We start from the raw sequence: 22,060 nt of genomic DNA, 5'->3' as shown, positions 1-22,060 counted from the left end.
CATCCCCCACCCCGATCCCCGTTACTATTGGTATGACTTGGGATTCTCCGGCTGACGGCGGATTCGGGAAACACGATTGGCCGGAGAATTGGTTCTGATGCCAAAATCGTGGCGGGCACCGATTTCAAGCCAAATCGCAATTCTCTGTCGCATCGTCAGCGGCATCAGTGCGTTCCAGAATACACATACAGTAAACACCTTGGTACATCATAGCGAGTCCAACCCAGTACTCTCTGGGGACTCCGCGATTCTCCGCCTCCACCAGGGCAAATTCCCGACGGCGAGGTTCGCTTGTGCTTTTAAAAATCCTGAAAATGGCGCCATGGCTGATGAGGTAGGACTCGTGACCGTAGGCTGCTGGGTCGGGCACTTGGTGGTGGTGGTGGTGGGGGGGGGAGACAGACAGGGCCGAGAGGGTGTGTGTGACGGGAAGGGTCGTGTGGCAGGGGTGACCTCCCCCCCCCCCCCCTCCTCCCCCTTCCCCATGGGACTGGGATGGTGTCCAGGCAAGGACCACCATTGCTGCGGCCTTCAAGGCAGCCATCTTGCTGTGCACCCCGCCAACCACCCGCCCTCACTCTGCAGAGTACTACCGCCCGTATGGGCACCCTCACATTACCACACCCCCCGCACTCCACCCCACCCTCCATATATCACCCCCCCCCCCCAAACCAGCCGCCACCCATCGACAGGGCATCAGGTGACCCACCAAGGGCAATGCCCACTGTAGGCTCTACAGCGGGATACCGGAAGGGGGAGCACGGAGCATACCCCTGGCAAGGGCAGCACCAGCCGACGGTATCCCTGGCAGAGGGATGGGTGTCAGGGCCAGAGGGCCCCATGATTCCGGCCACCGACGGGGGGAGGAGGGGGACATGCAGGGGAAGAGCCCAGCAGAGCCAAAGGGGACACCATGTAGCCCATAAGACCTGGTTGGGCACGGGGTACATACCTTGCTAACATGTTGGCCTTTCATCCCTTGCATACAATGGATATTGGAATTCATCCAGCAGTGGTGGCCTTCCTAGTCAACACATCCCTGGGGGATGCCCTGTGGCTGTACAAGCTGGAGCTGCTCGAGGAGGAGGAAGCTGCAGCAGCTGAGCATGCAGCAGTGGAACAGGAGGCAGCCGAGGAGGAGGAGGAGGTGCCACATAAGGCCTTGTGTGTGTGCGTGTGTATGTGTGTGTGTGTGCGCGTATGCGTGTGTACGTGTATGGGTGTGTGTGTGTGTGAACGTGTACCAGCAGCGCCTGTTGAGGACCTGCTGGACCGGACATGCCGTCGAAGACCGGCAGGCGGACAGTGCAACATATCTACCGGATCATGGTGCACCTGGCACCACGGGGGAAAAGGGGAGGGCACTTGAACTTTTACTCCATGGGCTGCTTCCAAGCACCAGTAGGGAGCTGTACGGGATCTCTCAGAGCTCGGTGCACAGGTGTATCTGCGCTGTCACGGAGGCCCTATATGCCCAGTCAGCACAATACATCCATTTCAACGTGGACCGAGCCCACCACGATGCCAGTGCAGTGGGGTTCGCCACCATCACCGATATGCCCCGAGCCCAGGAGGTGATTGATGGGATTCATGTCGCCCTACGAGCACCTCCAGATGAGGGGCCGCTCGGCACAAACCAAAAGGGGTTCTACTCGATGAACATGCAGCTGATATGTGACCATCAGATGCGCATCAGGCACGTCTGCCCCAATACCCGGGCAGTGTGCGCGATACCTTCATCCTGGCACACTCGACAATTCCTGGCCTCTTCGAGACGCCACATTGGCTGGGGGATTGGATCCTGGGCGACAGGGGTTACTGACTGTGGTCGTGGCTAGGACACCTATCCAAAGGCCACAGACTGATGCGGAGACCCACTACAATGACACCGATGCCGTGACCAGGGATGTGATCAAGCGGTGCTTTGGCTTCCTGAAGATGCATTCAGGTGCCTGGACCACTCTGGAGAGCCCTCCAATATAATGCTGAGAGGGTTGCCCACATCATGGCGGCCTGCTGCGTCCTCCACAATATCGTGCAGCAGAGGGGTGACGTGCTATAGGAGGAGGATGGACGCCAGGCCTCGTCCGATGAGGAGGATGCGGGGAAGGGCAAGGTTGGGCAGGACATGGGACCCAAGCAGGCACGGTAGTAACAGTGTGAACAGGTGTTTAATGTGAACAATCACTAACTGTGCCCTGCACCCGTGCCAACCTAACTGGTGTCTAACTTCCTGGCTTTACGGCCCTAATGCTACGTCCAGGTGGATCCCCAGACAGTCCATCAGGAGTGGAGATGGCCTGCTGCAATTTCCCACCCTGCGACCTGGGTCTCTGTTGGCGGCTGTCTTCTGGGGCGACCGGGCCTGGATGGGTCCACCAGATGCACCAGGGACAGCGGGGAGGGATTGGGGGTGGAGGGTGGGGGTTGTCCAAGGTGCTGAGGTGTTCCAGCACCTACCCAGCAGGTGTGACCTGCACGGTCCCCATCACCTCCTCCGTCGGGGTGTCCAATGGCCCCCGGGCTACTCCATGGGTCAGGGGTGTGAGTGGAAATATCCCTGGAGGGCCTCGGCCACTGCCTGCACAGATTGCCCCAGGCGTTGGACATGATGAAACATAGCCAAAACCCTCGCCCCCCATGACCTCCACCGCGGATGCCACCCATGCGGTGTTGGCCTTGGTAGCATACATGGTCAGCACCACCTCTAGCCCCTGCACACGGTTGGACTCCTCTGCCCACAAGTGCTCACTGACAACCCTCATGTAGTCCCTGGCTCTGCGACTGCATCTCCACAAAGATAGGACTCTCCATTCCAGAAGCCCGAAACCCGTCTAGACGGCAGCTAGTACCTGGGGACAACCCGCCCTCCAACCGACCGCCCCTCGGGAGTTCCAGCCTCCACCTGCTATGCTAGAGCACCTGCATGCGTACCAGAGGGTGTCCCAGGAGCCTCTTCACTAAAGTGGCCAACCAAGGTCAGTGTCTCTGGGATGGCAGAGGGTGTTGGAGACAGCTGTGACAGGAATTCTGTGTCAACTTCGGAATCGAGCCCCGGTGTGTCCTGGTTTCAGGCATATGAACATAGAACATTACAGCGCAGTACAGGCCCTTCGGCCCTCGATGTTGCGCCGACCTGTGAAACCACTCTAAAGCCCATCTACACTACTCCCTTATCGTCCATATGTCTATCCAATGACCATTTGAATGCCCTTAGTGTTGGCGAGTCCACTACTGTTGCAGGCAGGACATTCCACGCCCTTACTACTCTCTGAGTAAAGAACCTACCTCTGACATCTGTCCTATATCTATCTCCCCTCAATTTAAAGCTATGTCCCCTCGTGCTAGGCATCACCATCCGAGGAAAAAGGCTCTCACTGTCCACCCTATCCAATCCTCTGATCATCGTTTATGCCTCAATTAAGTCACCTCTTAACCTTCTTCACTCTAACGAAAACAGCCTCAAGTCCCTCAGCCTTTCCTCATAAGATCTCCCCTCCATACCAGGCAACATTCTGGTAAATCTCCTCTGCACCCTTTCCAATGCTTCCACATCCTTCCTATAATGCGGCGACCAGAATTGGCACACAATACTCCAAATGCGGCCGCACCAGAGTTTTGTACAGCTGCAACATGACCTCATGGCTCCGAAACTCAATGCCTCTACCAATAAAAGCTAACACACCGTACACCTTCTTAACAACCCTCTCAACCTGGGTGGCAACTTTCAGGGATCTATAGAAGATGTACGATGTGTTAGCTTTTATTGGTAGAGGGATTGAGTTTCGGAGCCATGAGGTCATGTTGAAGCTGTACAAAACTGGTGCGGCCGCATTTGGAGCAGTGTCGATCTTGTCATCGCTGCTCGGCATATGGCAGGGAGGGGGTGGTTCTGATTGTGGCTGGGTGCAGGGGACACCAGATAGACCCACTCCATCACCAGCAGCTCCTGCAAGATACAAGACGTTGCATGATTAGACCATGGGGGTGAAGGCGGTGTTGCGGGGGGAAGGGGGGGGGGGGGGCGGTTGACACGTGGCATTGGGAACCGCAACTAAGCGGGGTCTCACTTCCCCGCCCCGCGGCCCATCTCCATCCCAGCGATTTCTCTTTCCTCTTGCACGCCCTCCATGTCCAGGACCCGCTGTTCTGTCACGGTGAGGGACTGCAGGGCCAGGGGTCCCGCTTCAGTTTTCTCCCACTACCGGTGTTTATGGGTGGCCTTCTCTTGGGGGCGGAGGGGAAGACACAGACAATGTACAGTGTTAGACAGTCTGGCGCATGCAGCCCAGGCTGTGGATAGCTGGTGGCTTCACTAGCCAGGGCACCTGGCCATGGCTGCCTGTTTGGGTGCCAGCATGTGGTGCAGGATGGAGTTTTGGCCGCCCTCCGGGTTGGCAGGGGAGGGTGGGCTGTTGCGGTTAGGGTGTGTAGGATGGATGGAATTTGGTGCCAGGGTCACAGGTTATAGTGCCTACTCGCCCTAGCCGCCCTGAGGAGGTTGAGCAGTTTCTTCCTGCACTGCAGGCCGGTCCGGACATTGTTGCTCATGGCACTCACCGTGTCTGCCACCTGTACCCAAGCACGGCGAACGGTGGCAGCTGGCAGCCTCCTGCCCAGGTCAGAGTACAGGGCGGCCTGCCTCTCCACCACGACGTCCAGGAGGGTCTCAAGCTCGGTGTCCGTAAAACGTGGAGCCGCGCATCTTGCTGCCATCTTGTTGGCTGGGGTGGTGTGTGTGATGAGTGAAGTGTGTATATGCAGCTGCAGCTTGTCAGCCTCCTGAGTGGCAATCACGAATCCGGCGAATCCCGCACCGTTTTGCATTGGAATCGATTGTGTTCCATGTGGCGTCAGTGCTGGCCCCTCAATAGTCGCTGAATCGGTCCAGGTGTGTTGCCAATTTTGTTGTGGAAGTCCATTTATCCTGCCCCAGTGTCAATACGTAGTCTCAGGAACGGAGAATCCAACCAAATGAGTGTCTGGCTCTCAGAAAACAATGTGGCTGAAGGCAAAGGTCCTTTCTTCAAAGTACTGTTATTTATATAACATTAGGTACCAGAATATTAGGACAGAGCTGCTCTTTTAGATTCTTCTCTGAGTGGTATTATGACATAATCTCCATTCACTCATACTCAGTGGCTATTATTGGAGTAGTGGTAGAGTTAACCCTTTACTGTACACCTGACCCCCCCCCCCCCCCAAATATTTCTAGTGATTGAAGGGTTTTATGTTCTGTGTGATCTTTACTATGGCATTAGTAAAGATCAAGGCAGAACATCTAGTTCTTTGACTAAAAAGATGATTTATTAACAAGATGAACACGTAGAAAGATAACTAACAAACTAAAATACAAACGGTAACTAATAAATTAATTCAGTGAATTCTCCTGGAGCTACTTCCAGTGCGACTGTCCACTAGTACGACTCACTGCCAAATCTCTCAAGTCACATGGGGGATCCCTATCGCCACCTGCTGGTCAGAAGTCGTACCGACAACTATAAACATTGATAGATAACAATATACATAGATGTGCACATGCATACCATAAGAGGATGTTAATCTAAGATTACATTTCAGAAATTTGGGGTTTTATTTTACAGAGGGTCACGAGCCTGTGAAATGCACTGCCAGTGTTAGTGAAGCAGAGACCACATCAATTAACACATTAGGTAGGCGGTTCAAGGAAAGTTGAATAAAGGGGCATGGAAACAAAGTGGGATTAAGACTTCTGTTTGTGTGCAGGATAAACTCCAACACAGATTGAACAGAATGGCTTCTTTCTGCTTTGTAATCTCAATATAATTCCTTGCATCCCCGAACCCATTCACTTTTCTACTTGCCATTTCCTCATCTTTGACACAAGTGCCACATTATCCCATTTGTACTAAAAGCGAAATATTGCGAATGCTGGGGATCTGAAATAAAACAGAAAATGCTGGCAAAGCTCTGTCGGTCTGGCAGCATCTGTGGAGAGAGAAACCGATTTAACATTTTGCGGCTATATGACTCTCCTCAGATAAAGAAGTCGTATGGACTCAGCGTTAAACTTTCTCTCCCCACAGTCTTTCCAACATTTTCTGTTTTTTATCCCATCTTTTTTTTTGAAATAATTTTTATTAAAGGTTTTCATAAAATATCAATAACAAAATGAGAAAGAAAAAAGAACCCAACAGGGTTAAGTACAAAACACAATCTAAAAAAAGCAACCCCCCAAATCCCTCCCAACCTATACCTAAATAATAAATTAACATTAACACCCCGACTTAAGACAGCAGGTGTATACACCCCCTCAGACCCTTCCAGTGTAAATAACATAAACCAAAATAAAGTAACCCCCCCCCCCACCGGTGATGCTGTTGCCATTGACCAATGTCTATCGTTCTGCCAGAAAGTCTAAGAACGGTTGCCACCGCCGAAAGAACCCTTATACCGACCCTCTCAAGGCGAATTTCACCCTCTCGAATTTAATGAACCCCGCCATATCGCTGATCCCGGATTCCACACTTGGGGGCCTCGCATCTTTCCACTGAAGGAGAATCCTTCGCCGGGCTACCAGGGACGCAAAGGCCAGAATTCTGGCCTCTTTCGCCTCCTGCACTCCCGGCTCCTCTGCCACCCCAAATATTGCGAGCCCCCAGCCCGGTTTGACCCTGGATCCTACCACACTCGACACCGTCCTTGCTACGCCCTTCCAAAATTCCTCCAGTGCTGGGCATGCCCAGAACATATGGGTGTGATTTGCTGGGCTCCCTGAGCACCTAACACACCTGTCCTCACCCCCAAAGAACCTGCTCATCCTTGTCCCGGTCATGTGTGCCCTGTGCAGCACTTTAAACTGTATGAGGCTGAGCCTCGCGCATGAAGAGGAAGCGTTCACCCTCCCGAGGGCATCTGCCCACGTCCCCTCTTCGATCTCCTCTCCCAACTCCTCCCACTTATCTTTCAACTCCACCACCGAGGCCTCCTCCTCCTCCTGCATCACCTGGTAAGTTTCCGAGATCTTCCCCACTCCCACCCCCCACCCCACACCCCCCACCCCCCCACCCCCCACCCCCCCACCCCCCGAGAGCACCCTGTCCTGTACTGTGTGTGGCAGTAGCCGCGGGAATTCCACCACCTGCCGTCTGGCAAACGCCCTTACCTGTAAGTACCCGAAGGTGTTCGCCGGGGGGGAGCCCGTACTTCTCCTCCAACTCACCCAAGCTCGCGAACTTCCCGTCCACAAACAGGTCCCCCAACTTTTGTATCCCTGCCCTGTGCCACCCCGAAAACCCTCCACCTGTTCTTCCTGGGGTGAACCGGTGGTTCCCCCGTAATGGGGTCCACGCCGAGGCCCTAACTTCCCCCCTATGCCGCCTCCACTGCCCCCAAATTTTGAGGGCCGCCACCACCACCGGGCTCGTGGTATACCTCCTTGGAGGGAGCGGCAGTGGCGCCGTTGCCAGCGCCCCCAGACTCGTACCCACACAGGACGCCGTCTCCAGCCTTTTCCATGCAGCCCCCTCCCCCTCCATCACCCACTTGCGCACCATTGTCGCATTGGCGGCCCAGTAGTACCCACAGAGGTTGGGCAGCGCCAGCCCCCCCCGATCTCTACTCCGCTCCAGGAACACCCTTCTCACCCTCGGAGTCCCTCGCGCCCACACAAACTCCATTATACTCCTGTTAACCCGCCTGAAAAAAGCCTTCGGGATAAACACGGGGAGGCACTGGAACAGGAACAAAAACCTTAGGAGCACCGTCATTTTGATTGACTGCACCCTACCCGCCAGGGACAGCGGCAACGCGTCCCACCTCTTGAACTCCTCCTCCATTTGCTCCACCAGCCTTGTAAAGTTAAGCCTATGCAGGGCCCCCCAGCTCCTGGCCACCTGGACCCCCAAATATCTGAAGCTCCTCTCCGCCTTTTTTAGTGGGAGCTCGCCAATCCCCCTCTCCTGGTCCCCTAGCTGAACTACGGACAGCTCGCTCTTCCCCATATTGAGTTTGTACCCCGAAAAGTCCCCCAATTCCCTAAGGACTCTCATTACCTCTGGTATTCCTCCCACCGGGTCCGCCACATACAGCACCAGGTCGTCCGCATAAAGCGACACCCTATGCTCCTCCCCACCCCGCACCAACCCCCTCCAGTTCCTCGACTCTCTCAGTGCCATAGCCAGGGGTTCAATCGCCAGTGCGAAGAGCAGGGGGGACAGGGGACACCCCTGTCTCGTCCCTCGGTGCAACCGAAAATACTCGGACCTCCTCCTATTTGTGGCCACACTCGCCATCGGGACTTCATACAACAGCCTAACCCACCTGACAAACCCCTCCCCTAACCCAAACCTCTTCAGCACCTCCCACAGGTACCCCCCACTCTACCCTATCGAAGGCTTTCTCAGCGTCCATCGCCACCACTATCTCCGCCTCCCCCTCCCTCGCCGGCATCATGATAACGTTCAAAAGCCTCCGCACATTCGCGTTCAACTGTCTCCCCTTCACAAACCCCGTCTGGTCTTCATGGATGATCTGCGGTACACAATCCTCAATCCTCGTGGCTAAGACCTTCGCCAGCACCTTGGCATCTACATTTAGCAAGGAAATCGGTCTGTAAGACCCACATTGCAGGGGATCCTTGTCCCGCTTCAGGATCAAGGAGATCAGTGCCCGGGACATCGTCAGGGGTAAATCCCCCCCCTCCCTTGCCTCATTGAAGGTCCTAACTAACAGCAGGCCCAACAGGTCCATATATTTTTCATAGAACTCGACCGGGAAACCATCCAGTCCCGGTGTCTTCCCTGCCTGCATGCCTCCTATCCTTTTGATCAGCTCCTCCAGCCCAATCGGTGCCACCAGTCCTGCCACCAGCCCCTCTTCCACCTTTGGAAACCTCAATTGATCCAGGAAACGGCCCATCCCTCCCTTCTGCCGTGGGGGCTCGGATCGGTACAATTCCTCGTAGAAGTCCCTGAAGACCCCATTGATGCCAACCCCACTTCGCACCACGCTCCCTCCCCTGTCCTTAACTCCCCCAATCTCCCTAGCTGCATCCGGCTTCCGAAGCTGATGCGCCAGCATCCGGCTTGCCTTTTCCCCATGCTCGTAGACCGCCCCCTGGGCCTTCCTCCACTGCACCTCCGCCTTCCTGGTGGTCACCAGGTCGAATTCGGCCTGGAGGCTGCGCCTCTTCCTCAACAATCCTTCCTCAGGCTCTTCCTCATACCTCCTGTCTACCCTCACCATCTCCCCCACCAGCCTCTCCCTCTCCCCCCCGCTCCTTGTGGGCCCTAATGGAGATCAGCTCTCCCCTCACCACCGCCGTAGGTGCCTCCCATACCATCCCCACTCGGACCTCCCCGTTGGTCTCCAAGTACCTCTCTATACTTCCTCGGTCCCGCTCGCTCACCTCCTTGTCCGCCAACAGCCCCACCTCCAAGCGCCACAGCGGGCGCTGGTCCCTCTCCTCCCCCATCTCCAAGGCCACCCAATGCGGGGCGTGGTCCGAAATGGCTATTGCCGAATACTCGGTATCCTCTACTCTCGCTATCAGCGCCCCAATCAAAATGAAAAAGTCGATTCGAGAATAAGCCTTATGGACATGTGAGAAGAATGAAAATTCCCTAGCCCCCGGCCTTGCAAATCTCCAAGGGTCCACCCCTCCTATTTGGTCCATAAATCCCCTCAACTCTCTAGCCGCCGCCAGCTTCCTACCCGTCCTAGACCTGGAGCGATCCAGTGCCAGATCCAACACCGTGTTAAAGTCTCCCCCCATTATCAGGCCCCCCACTTCCAAGTCTGGGATCCGACCCAACATACGCCGCATAAAACCTGCATCGTCCCAGTTCGGAGCATACACATTGACCAGTACCACCCTCTCTCCCTGCAACTTACCACTTACCATTATGTACCTACCGCCATTATCTGCCACAATGCTCGACGCCTCGAATGACACCTTCTTTCCCACCAAGATCGCCACCCCTCGATTTTTGGCATCTAGCCCCGAGTGAAACACCTGACCTACCCACCCTTTCCTCAGTCTTACCTGGTCTGCCACCTTCAGGTGTGTCTCCTGGAGCATAACCACATCCGCCTTGAGCCCCTTCATGTGCGCGAACACGCGGGCCTGCTTAACCGGCCCATTCAGTCCCCTTACATTCCAGGTTATCAGCCGGATCAGGGGGCTACCCACCGCCCTCCCCCGTCGACTAGCCATGACCCCTCCTCGGCCAGCCACGCGCCCACACCCCACACCCGGCCCGTTCCCCACAGCGGCATACCCCCCGTCTCAACCCCCCCCACTCGCTCTAGCTCCTCCTTGACCTTAGCAGCAGGAACTCGATTCCCCCCCCCCCCCCACCCCCCGGCTCGGACCATCCTAGCTGGTTTACTCCCCCCATTGCACTTCCGCAAGTCAGGTGACTCCTGCTGACCCCAGCCACTCCCGCCTCCCCTTCGACTCCTCACATTGTGTGGCACCCCCTCCTCTCCCGCTCCCCATTCACAGGCTCTTCCCCTCCCCCCTCCGTTCTAAGCGCGGGAAACAATCCTCGCTTCCCGGCCCCGACCCCCCCCCCCCCCCCCCCAGTCTTCGGCGCGGTAAAAAAGCCCGCGCTCTCCACCTACCAGGCCCCGCCACCAACCAAAACAGTGCCCTACCCGCCCCATCCACCCTCCCCAACCCGAAAGAGAAAAACACAGAGAAAAAGAAACCCAAAACAATGCAAAGCCCCCCCCCCCCCCCCCCTCCCCCGCCGAACCAAAAATAGGCATAACATATCCACCGCAGTCCCCAATCGCCCATCCCAACCCTCAGTCTGTGTTCAGCTTCTCGACTGAACAAAGGCCCACGCCTCCTCCGGAGACTCAAAATAATGGTGCCGGTCCTTGTAGGTAACCCACAGTCGCGCCGGCTGCAACATGCCAAACTTCACCCCCTTCCTGTGCAGCACCGCCTTCGCTCGATTGTACCCGGCCCTCCTTCGCCACCTCCGCACTCCAGTCCTGATATATCCGAACCTCCGCGTTCTCCCACCTGCTGCTCCTCTCCTTCTTGGCCCACCTGAGCACACACTCCCGATCGACGCACCGATGGAACCGCACCAGCACCGCCCGCGGAGGCTCGTTAGCCTTGGGCCTCCTCGCCAACACTCTATGGGCCCCTTCCAGCTCCAGGGGCCCCTGGAAGGACCCCGCTCCCATCAGCGAGTTCAACATGGTGACCACATAAGCCCCCACGTCCGGCCCCTCCAGCCCCTCCGGGAGGCCCAGAATCCGCAGATTCCTCCGCCTCAACCAATTCTCCATCTCCTCGAACCGCTCCTGCCATTTCTTGAGGGGAGGACCGCTCCTGCCATTTCTTGCGCCTCCACCTTTACCGCCAGGCCTAAGATCTCGTCCTCATTGTCAGAGATCTTTTGTCGAGCCTCTCGGATCGCCACCCCCTGGGCCGTCTGTGTCTCCAGCAGCTTATCAATAGAAGCCTTCATCGGCTCTAGCAGGTCCGTTTTAATCTCTCTGAGGCAGCGCTGGATACCCTCCTGTTGCTCTTCCGCCCACTGCCTCCACGCTGCCTGGTCTCCGCCCGCCGCCATTTTGTCCTTCTTCCCTCCCTTCTTCTGGTCCACCACCACCTTTTTTGTCGCCCCGCTCCTAGTTAAAGCCATATACTGACGGGGAGCTATTATTAACTCCTTCCCACACCGGGAAACGTCGAAGAAGTGCCCTTGGGGGCCCTGAAAAGAGCTCAAAAGTCAGTTTTTGCGGGAGCCGCCGAATGTGCGATTTAGCTCCGCATAGCCGCAACCGGAAGTCTCGAGAGGGAATCCTTTTGGCAGTGTTCGCTTCACCAATCTGCCCCAATATGTCTGTGGAAACTCCTGAAAAAGGTCTAAGAGTCCGTTCCAGGCGGGAGCTGCCGAATGCGCGACCTACTCCTCCATGGCCGCCACCGGAAGCCTCGTCCCCGCTTCTTCAGTGGCCTTGGTGAGATCTTTTCACAGTTGTTCCCTCTGCTGCTAGAATTCACCTTTGATAAAGGCCCTCAGGTCAGCTTGCAGCTTTAAGCTTGCCCTTCCCCCGCTTGCATGCTGGAAGAGGCCCTGTTTATCCTGCAGTTGCAGCCAAATCTTTTACTGTTTCTGCCGGGTCTGGTAACCAAAAGACATCCCATTCCTGGGGGACACTGTCAGGGGAATGTTGCAGTCTTCTTCCCACACTGGGAAATGTCAAACACATGCCGTGGGGGCCCTGTAAAAGAGCCCAAAAGTCCATTCCAAGCGGGAGCTACTGATTATCCGACCTAGCTCTGCATAGCCGCACCCGGAAGTCTTTTATCCCATCTTAACTACCCACTTAACCTCTAAATCTTCTGGAACCCACCCTCCTCTTTGTGAAAGCACCATTTTTTAGTTCTGGCATTGTCATGTTTCAGTGACCTGGCAGTTGCCTTTATCATAACCAGGAGACTCTTATTAGTCAGATGTTCTGCTGTATGAAATATATTTTATATATAGTTGTATATCAGCATATCTTTTACTGATGTGTAAAATTACATGTGCACACTCTTACATGCAAGGTATGTTTTCCTTACCTTTAGAGAAAGGTTCTGTTTCACATCAACATTACTGGTCAAATTGATGCTACCCTCCTCAAAGTAATGAGCCTGAGGAAAGAAAGGTCAGGAAGAAAACTGAAAACTTAATCTAATTGGAAGGGTAAACACTTCCATTTCCTCTCTTCTCCACCAATGTTCCTTACAAATTTACTTCACCAAGGGTAACCTCCTCCCACATTCTGATGAATGTTAACAATCAACCTGTTGGTAAGAGAAACCTCATCCAACTAGAAATAGCTCCTGTGCAGATATTTCCGAACTAGATCAATCATTGGCCTTCAATTCCATGAGCTTTAACTTCAGTTAACATTCCCTGCTAATTGAGTGAACAACTCTATCAATAGCTATGAAAGTTTGAAAAACATAAGAGCTATTAAGAGATGTATAACAACAATCTTCTAATATTCTTTATTGGATTGGATTTGTTTATTGTCACGTGTACCGAGATAACGGTGAAAAGTAATTTTCTGCGAGCAGCTCAAACCGATCATTTAGTACATGAAAACAAAAGAAAATAAAAGAAAAGACATAATAGGGCAACACAAGGTCCACAATGTAAATACATAGCCCCTGGCAATGGGTGAAGCATACAGGAGTGTAGTATTAATCAGGTCAGTCCATGAGAGGGTCTTTTAGGAGTCTAGTAACAGCGGGGAAGAAGCTGTTTTGAATCTGTTCGTGCGTGTTCTCAGACTTTTGTATCTCCTGCTCGATGGAAGAAGTTGGAAGAGTGAGTAAAATGAGTGGGAGGGGTCTTTGATTATGCTGCTCGCTTTCCCAAGGCAGCGGGAGGTGTAGATAGAGTCAATGGATGGGAGGCAGGCCTGTGTGATGGACTGGGCTGTGTTCACGACTCTCTGATGTTTCTTGCGGTCTTGGACCAAACAGTTGCCATACCAGGCTGTGATGCAGCCAGATAGGATGCTGTAAAAGTTGGTAAGAGTCATTGTCACAAGTTGGCTTACATTAACACTGCAATGAAGTTACTGTGAAAAGCATCTCGTCGCCACATTCCAGCGCCTGTTCGGGGTCACTGAGGGAGAGATCGGAAGATCCAAATTACCTAATCGCTTGTCTTTCGGGACTTGTGGGAGGCAACCGGAGAACCCGGAGGAAACCCATGCAGACACAGGGAGAACGTGCAGACTCCGCCCAGACAGTTGGGAATCGAACTTGGGACCCTGGCGCTGTGAAGCAACAGTGCTAACCACTGTGCTACTGTGCCGTTGTATTTTTACTGTTGTGCAATAAGGAATTGTTAGGGTAGTCAGTTAGCAGACACCTGTGCTTAAATGCAGGTACTCTTAAAACAGCGGCACAATTTGACGCACAAAAGTCCCATTTTGGGTGCATGTAGTGGGGTCATTCTTGGCTCCTGCTGCACCGAGAACGACTACGCTATCAAATGGGACTCTTCTTGTTTCTGGCCTCAGTGAGGAATGCCCCACCGAGGCCACACTTACTTAAGAAATCAAGGAGCCATTTTTAAGTGCCGCCCCGATCTCTCAACTCCCCTCGGATACCCCACTGCAGCCTCTGGACCCTCCTACTGCTACAACTGACTTCTTGGGGGTCCGCAAGCCCTCCTCACCCCACCTCCAAAAGGTAGGGAAACCCCTGGGCCCGAGCTCTGGCATGGACAACCTGGCACCTGGGCACATTGGCAGTGCTCCTGCCAGCCTGGAGTGATTCCTGGTCACCCTGGCAGTGTCAAGGTGGCATTACCAGGGTTTCTGATTGGCACTGCCAATGTGCCAGGTTGGCAGAGCTACCTTGCTCTGGTGCCAGCCGGAGTACCACCCTGCCCATAACCCAACCATCTGGGGGCCTCCAATGGCCTCGATGCTGTTACGCCTAGTCCACGTTTGTGTGGACCAGTGCTAAATGGCGTAGTATCCCAGGCACAGGCAATGGCTCATTTAAATATGTTCATCAGGATCTCACCCAGTGAGCGCGAGATCCAGATCGTGGCTGTGGTAGTTACCACTGATGTATATATATTGTATATATAGGATGTTGATATAGGTGCTTTATGGTAAGGCCCCTGTACTACAGGTACGGGGGTAGATCCCTGCCTGCTGGTTCCGCCCAGTAGGCGGAGTATAAATATGTGTGCTCCCAGTACAGCAGCCATTTTGTCAGCTGCTGTAGGAGGCCACACATCTCAGTGTAATAAAGCCTCGATTACATCTACTCTCATCTTTGTGTAATTGATCGTGCATCAATTTATTACACTGAGCTTTTCTGAAGATGGACCTCTGCATCAAGCCGGATCGCCTGCAGCTGCATCCGCAAGCAGACAACGCCAAAAAGGACTTTGAACATTGGCTAGCCAGTTTTGAAGCTTACATCGGGTCTGCGCCAGATGAAAATCCAGAAGCACAGAAGCTCCAGATCCTTTACACGTGGCTGAGCTCCAACGTCTTTCCACTTGTCCAGGACGCGCCGACCTACCCAGATGCCATGGCGCTACTGAAGGAAATCAATGCTCAGCGGACTAACACACTCTACACCAATCACCACCTCTCCACGCGGCGTCAACCTCCCGGTGAGTCGGTGGAAGATTTCTGGCGCGCTCTGCTCCCCCTAGTTAGAGACTGTGACTGTCAGGCCGTTTCGGCCACGGAACACTCGAATTTGCTAATGAGAGACGCATTTGTTACAGGCATAGGGTCTGACTACGTCCGCCAGCGCCTCTTAGAGGGGGCCTCAGTCACGATTGACCAGTCTCGACCACACAACCTCACAACTGCTTCAACTAAAGTGAAGGTAAACGGGCTCAAGATCTCCTGCCTGCTGGACTCTGGGAGCACTGAGAGCTTCATTCACCCCGATACGGTAAGGCGCTGCTCCCTCGCGGTACACCCCACTAACCAGAGAATCTCCCTGGCCCCCGGGTCCCACTCTGTGGTGATCCGGGGGTACTGCATCGCCACTCTCCCTGTCCAGGTCGTGAAGTTCAGCGGTTTCTGCATATACGTCCTCCCCAACCTCTGCGCTGCTCTGCTACTCAGCCTGGACTTCCAGTGCAACCTCCAGAGCCAAACCCTGAAATTCGGTGGGCCCCTACCACCCCTTACTATGTGCGGCATCGCAACCCTTAAGGTCGACCCACCTTCCCTTTTTGCAAACCAAACCCCGGATTGCAAACCCATCGCCACCAGGAGCAGACGGTACAGCGCCCAGGACAGGACCGTCATCAGGTCTGAAGTCCAGCGGCTGCTTCGGGAAGGCATCATTGAGGCCAGCAACAGCCCCTGGAAAGTCCAAGTGGTAGTGGTCAAAACTGGGGAGAAAAATAGGATGGTCGTTGACTAGAGTCAAACCATCAATCGGTACACGCAGCTCGACGCGTACCCCCTCCCACGCATATCTGATATGGTCAATCAGATTGCACAGTACCGGGTCTTCTCGACAGTAGACCTGAAATCAGCCTACCACCAGCTCCCCATCCGCAAGGCGGACCGCCCATACACTGCGTTCGAGGCAGACGGCCGCCTTTACCACTTTCTTAGGGTTCCCTTCGGCGTCACCAACGGGGTCCCGATCTTCCAACGGGAGATGGACCGAATGGTTGACCGGTATGAGCTGCGGGCCACTTTCCCGTACCTAGATAATGTCACCATCTGCGGCCACGACCAGCGGGACCATGACACCAACCTTGCCAAATTTCTCCACACCTCCACTCTCCTCAACCTCACATATAACAAGGAGAAGTGAGTGTTCAGCACGAACCGCTTAGCCATCCTCGGCTATGTGGTCCAGAACGGAGTTCTGGGGCCCGACCCCAATCGCATGCGCCCCCTCATGGAACTCCCACTGCCCCAAGGCCCTCAAACATTGCCTGGGGTTCTTTTCGTATTACGCCCAGTGGGTCCCAAACTATGCGGACAAGGCCCGCCCACTCATTCAATCCACTGTTTGTCCTCTCACGGCCGAGGCTCACCAGGCCTTTAACTGTATCAAGGCCGACATCGCCAAGGCCGCAATGCACGCGGTCGACGAGAAGCTCCCCTTCCAAGTCGAGAGCGATGCATCAGACGTCGCTCTGGCCGCCACCCTCAACCAGGCAGACAGGCCCGTGGCATTCTTTTCCCGCACCCTCCATGCCTCCGAAATTTGGCACTCATCCGCCGAAAAAGAGGCCCAAGCCATCGTTGAAGCTGTGCGGCATTGGAGGCATTACCTGGCCAGCAGGAGATTCACTCTCCGCACTACCCAACGGTCGGTTGCCTTCATGTTTAATAACACACAGCGGGGCAAGATCAAAAATGATAAAATCTTGAGGTGGAGGATCAAGCTCTCCACCTACAATTACGAGATTTTATATCGCCCCGGTAAACTCAATGAGCCCCCAGATGCCCTATCCCGATGTACATGTGCCAGCGCACAAGTGGACCAGCTCCGGACCCTGCACGACAACCTCTGTCACCCAGGGGTCACACGTTTTTACCATTTCATCAAGGCCCGCAACCTGCCCGACTCCATCGAGGAAGTCAGGGCGATCACCAGAGACTGCCAGGTCTGCGCGGATTGTAAACTGCACTTCTACCAGCCAGACCGTGCGCTCCTGGTGAAGGCCTCCTGCCCCTTTGAACGCCTCAGCGTGGACTTCAAAGGGCCCCTCCCCTCCAACGACCGCAACTCGTACTTTCTCAGAGTGGTCGATGAATATTCCCTATTCCCCTTTGCTGTCCCATGTCCCGACATGACGTCTGCCACCGTCATCAAAGCCCTCAACACCATCTTCGCTCTGTTCAGCTTCCCCACCTATGTCCACAGTGACCGGGGATCCTCATTCAGGAGTGATGAGCTGCGCCAGTACCTGCTCAACAGGGGCATTGCCTCGAGCAGGACGACCAGCTACAACCCCAGGGGAAATGGGCAGGTGGAGAGGGAGAATGGGACGGTTCCGAGGGCCGTCCAGCTGGCCCTAGGGTCCAGAAATCTCCCGGCCTCCCGCTGGCAGGAGGTCCTCCCCGACGCACTTCACTCCATTCGGTCGCTCTTGTGCACCGCGACTAATGAAACCCCCCATGAACGTCTCTTTGCCTGTCCTAGGAAGTCCACCTCCGGGGTTTCGCTCCCGGCATGGCTGGCAGCCCCAGGACCCGTTCTCCTCTGTAGACACGTTCGACTCCACAAGGCGGACCCGTTAGTTGAGAGGGTACAGCTGCTTCACGGCAACCCGCAGTATGCCTACGTAGCGTACCCCGACGGCTGCCAAGACACAGTCTCCCTCAGGGACCTGGCACCAGCTGGTTCCACACACACCCTCCCCTCCCTCGGCTCACCTCACCGCAGCCCCCGCTCCGGGACAATCCGTCCCCCCCTTGCTCACACCCGGGGATGAAGAGGATTTCGACACGCTCCCAGAGTCACCGAAGCCCAAGCCGCCGCCGGAGTCGCCACCAGCCCTGCGGCGCTCTCAACGACAGATCAAGGCACCAGACCGCCTGAATTTGTAATATTATCTGTACTTTTAAAACACAACTTTCTGTATATAGTTCTCCACCACCCCCGCCGGACTCATTTTTTTTAACAGTGGGTGAATGTGGTAGTCACCACTGATGTATATATTGTATATCTAGGTTGTTGATATAGGTGTTTTACGGTAAGGCCCTTGTACTACAGGTACGGAGGTAGATCTCTGCCTGCTGGTTCCACCCAGTAGGCGGAGTATAAATATGTGTACTCCCAGTGCAGCAGCTGTAGGAGGCCACACATCTCAGTGTAATAAAGCCTCGATTACATCCTACTCTCGTCTTTGTGTAATTGATCGTGCATCAACGGTATCTTGCGAGATCTCGTTAGATCTCGCGATGCATTCCCTGCATTGCTAATTTTGTGAGTGACCACTCACGCGATTTAACGGCCTTGTCGCATCACTAGTCAAGTGCAACGAGGCCATTCGATCGCGCCCAGCTTGGTCACAAACGCAGAAGAAGTCGCATTAGATCTAAAATTAAAAGTTATAAGGATGAACATAGTTAATGATGACTGCTCTTTAGGATATTGTTGCCAGAGATTATGGAAATCTAAGTAGTATGTAGCGAAGGTCATACAAAATAAGATGCAAGATTTATAGGTGGCTAGAGTTTTGCTTTCTTTACCTTAGCTTTGTGAACCATATCACAAGAGACAGAATAGGTTGGATATAATGCACAGTAGGCTGGTTTGTACATGTTTTCTTGTTCAGTGCTGTTTGATGCTATTACAAATAAACGAAAGAATGATCAAAAGAACAGCAGAAGACTGAATTATTAGGTACTAAAGAGCTTTATAAATGTCAGCAACAGCTCCTGAATGGCTGAAACTTACTGCCAGGTAATTCTTCTTCTTTAAATGTAAAGGCTTTAGGTCAGTCATTTTCAAACCCAGGGTCGCGACCCACGGGCGGGTGTTGAGGGGGACGCAGGGCCATGGGTCACGGCATTCTTGATTACACGGCCATGCATCAGCATTCCTGATCGTGGGAAGAAGTACCCAAAGGCGCAAAAGCTTTTCAAAATGCTAGTCACAACCAGCTTTCAGAATGCCAGCTGTTCCACCCATGCGTGCCCCCTCAGCAATGCAAAGGTTCGGAGACATCCTGACGTCAGTGCGCTGACCCAGTAGCAGATTTTTTTTAAAACACTGGCGTCTTCCTGCTGGAGTAGTGGCAGAGAGCAGGTCACGCACCTTGAACACTGACGTCACATGTTCTGGGCACGAGAGAGATTCCTCCATTCTGCAGCTGCCAGCACTGCTGGTGTGAACTCCAAGACCTCTGGTGAACAAATCATGAAGAAGAAGCTGAAAACAGGAACAAAGCAGCCTAAAGATGATTACTTGAGGTGTGGGTCATTAATTGTGCCACTGCAAATCAGGATTCAAAGTTCATGTGTGTTAAATGCAGGGGAGCACTGGCAAATGAAAGTTTAAAACCCTCAAAACTTCAAAGACAAGCGAGTTCAAGGACAAACCTCTTTATTTTGTTCAATGGATAGAGTGAAATCTTACATCATCAGCTGAAGTCATTATCAGAAATGTAACATTGAATAACAAAGCAAGTGAGATTGTGAGGACCAGGCAGGCTCATCTACAAATCAAAGATAAGTGAAAATGGTGGTTCAGGCAGCATGGGTCACGAGGTTTGGCCGGGGTGGGTCGCGAAGTTCGGCCGGCGTGGGTTGTGAAGTTCAGCCGGCGTGGGCCGCGAAAGTCGGCCGGCGTGGGTCGCGAAGGTCGGCTGGCGTGGGCCGCGAAGGTCGGCTGGCGTGGGTCGCGAAGGTCGGCTGGCGTGGGTCGCGAAGGTCGGCCGGTGTGGTCGCGAAGGTCGGCAGGCGTGGGTCCCGAAGGTTGGCCGGTGTGGTCGCGAAGGTCGGCAGGCGTGGGTCCCGAAGGTTGGCCGGTGTGGGTCCCGAAGGTCGGCCGGGGTGGGTCCCGAAGGTCAGCCACCATGGGTCACGAAGGTCGGCCGGGATGGTCCTGAAGGATGGCCGATTGATAAACATGGGTCCCGGGCAAAACAAGTTTCAAAAACACTGCTTTATAAAATGAAAATCGCTTATTGTCACAAGTAGGCTTCAAATGAAGTTACTGTGAAAAGCCCCTAGTCGCCACATTCCGCCGCCTGTTCGGGGAGGCTGTTACGGGAATTGAACCGTGCTGCTGGCCTGCCTTAGCCCTGTGCTAAACAGCCCCGGCAAATGAAGTTACTGTGAAAAGCCCCTAGTCGCCATATTCCGGAGCCTGTTCGGGGAGGCTGGTACGGGCACCTTTTAAAAAATAAAACTTGAGGGAAATTGGGTAGTGAGTTAGCACGGATCATTGGGACCTGGATTTAAGATCAGATTTTAGCTATGTGCATAGATAAAGGTCTCACTGTAGTCTCTATGCAAAATACTTTTGGGGAAGCAACGCAGTAAGTTGGTATGGGCTCCCACTACTGACTGCTCAGTTCAATCTTTATGATGGCATTGGTCAAAACATGAATGGAAGATCTGTATTCCACCAGTAAAGTGAGATTAACTGCCCTTGACATCAGGCAGCATGTAACAGACTGTGGCAACAAGGAGACCGAGCAAAATTGAAGTCAATTGGAATTGGGGAAAATCTCACCACTGGTTGAAGTCAAACCAGCACGAAAGAGGATGGTTGTGGTTAGTGGAGGCCACAAATTCTTCAAAGCATTGTCATAGGCCCAACAATCTTCAGCTGCTTAATCAATGACCTTCCTGACAACCTAATGTCAGAATTTCACTAATGATTGCACAGTGTTCAGTATCATTTACAACTCAATACTGGCTTGGGCAACATTCAGGACTTGGGCTGATAAGTGACAAAAGAAACAGTCACGCCGTACAACTGCCAGGCAATGATTGTCTCCAGCAGAAGAAAATCTAACCATCTTTCCTTGACATTCATTGGCATAATCATCGCTAAATTATCCAACAGAAAATCCCGGGGATGTTTACCATTGATCAAAAACTGAACTGGACCAGCTATGTAAATATTGTGGTCATGAGCAAGTCAGAGACTGGGAATTCTGTGGAGCTTACCTATTATTTACTTATAGCTTACCTCCTGACTCCCCAAAGTCTGTCCATCATCCACAAGGCGCAAGTCACTACCTGGAAGAGTGCAACTGCAATTACACTCAAGAAGCTTGACACCAGGACAAAGCAGCCCACTTGATCAGCATCCTATCTCACCACTGGTTGAAGTCAAACCAGCACGAAAGAGGATGGTTGTGGTTAGTGGAGGCCACAAATTCTTCAAAGTATTGTCATAGGCCCAACATTCCCAACGCCTCAAACATTCACTCCCTCAACTGCCATCTATAAGATACACCATAGCAACTTGACAAAGTTCCTTCAATGGCACTTTCCAAACCCATGACGTCTATCACCCAGAGTGACAAGGGTAACACATGCATGGGAATACCACCATCTACAAGTTCCCCTCCTAGTCACACCCCATCCTGACTTAGTAATATAATGGTGTTCCTTCACTGTCACTGGATCAAAATCCTGGAACCCCTGTCCCCACTGACATTGTGGTTAGCATTGCAGCCTCACAGCATCAAGAACTTTGGTTCGATTCCAGTCTTGGGTGACTGTCCAAGTGGAATTTGTGCGTCTCCCCGTGTCTGCGTTGGTTTCCTCCAGAGGATCCGGCTTCTTCCCTCAGTCCAAAGTCGTGCAGTTTAGGTGGATTGGCCGTGATAAAATTGGCCCTTCGTGTCCAGGGGTGTGCAGGATAGTTGGGATTACGGGGATAGGGTGGAGGAGTGGGCCTAGGTAGGTGCTCTTTCAGAGGGACGGAGCAGGCTCGATGGGCCAAATGACCTCCTTCTGCACTGTCGGGATTCTATGGCTAGCAATGCCTACACCATGTAGACTACAGTGAATCAAAAAGACAGCTCACCACATACGAAATCAGAGCAAGAGTAGGTCATTCGCCCCCTTGATCTGCTTTGCC

The 22,060-nt window shown here is 53.6% G+C and overlaps 1 protein-coding gene across 1 annotated transcript in view; it reads right to left on the bottom strand.

Moving 5' to 3' along the window:
- The window catches only part of LOC140388280 (F-actin-capping protein subunit alpha-2-like), a 100,225-nt gene that overhangs the window by 21,189 nt on the left and 56,976 nt on the right, over nucleotides 1-22,060 (bottom strand). The window contains exon 8 of the mRNA XM_072472162.1: nucleotides 12,572-12,643. Coding sequence (XP_072328263.1) covers nucleotides 12,572-12,643 — 72 coding nt within the window. The remainder of the gene's footprint in view (nucleotides 1-12,571; nucleotides 12,644-22,060) is intronic.

The sequence above is a fragment of the Scyliorhinus torazame genome, chromosome 13 (assembly GCF_047496885.1).
Source record: "Scyliorhinus torazame isolate Kashiwa2021f chromosome 13, sScyTor2.1, whole genome shotgun sequence".
In the NCBI taxonomy this organism is placed as follows: Eukaryota; Metazoa; Chordata; class Chondrichthyes; order Carcharhiniformes; family Scyliorhinidae; genus Scyliorhinus; species Scyliorhinus torazame.
This window is presented reverse-complemented; position numbering and strand designations above follow the sequence as displayed.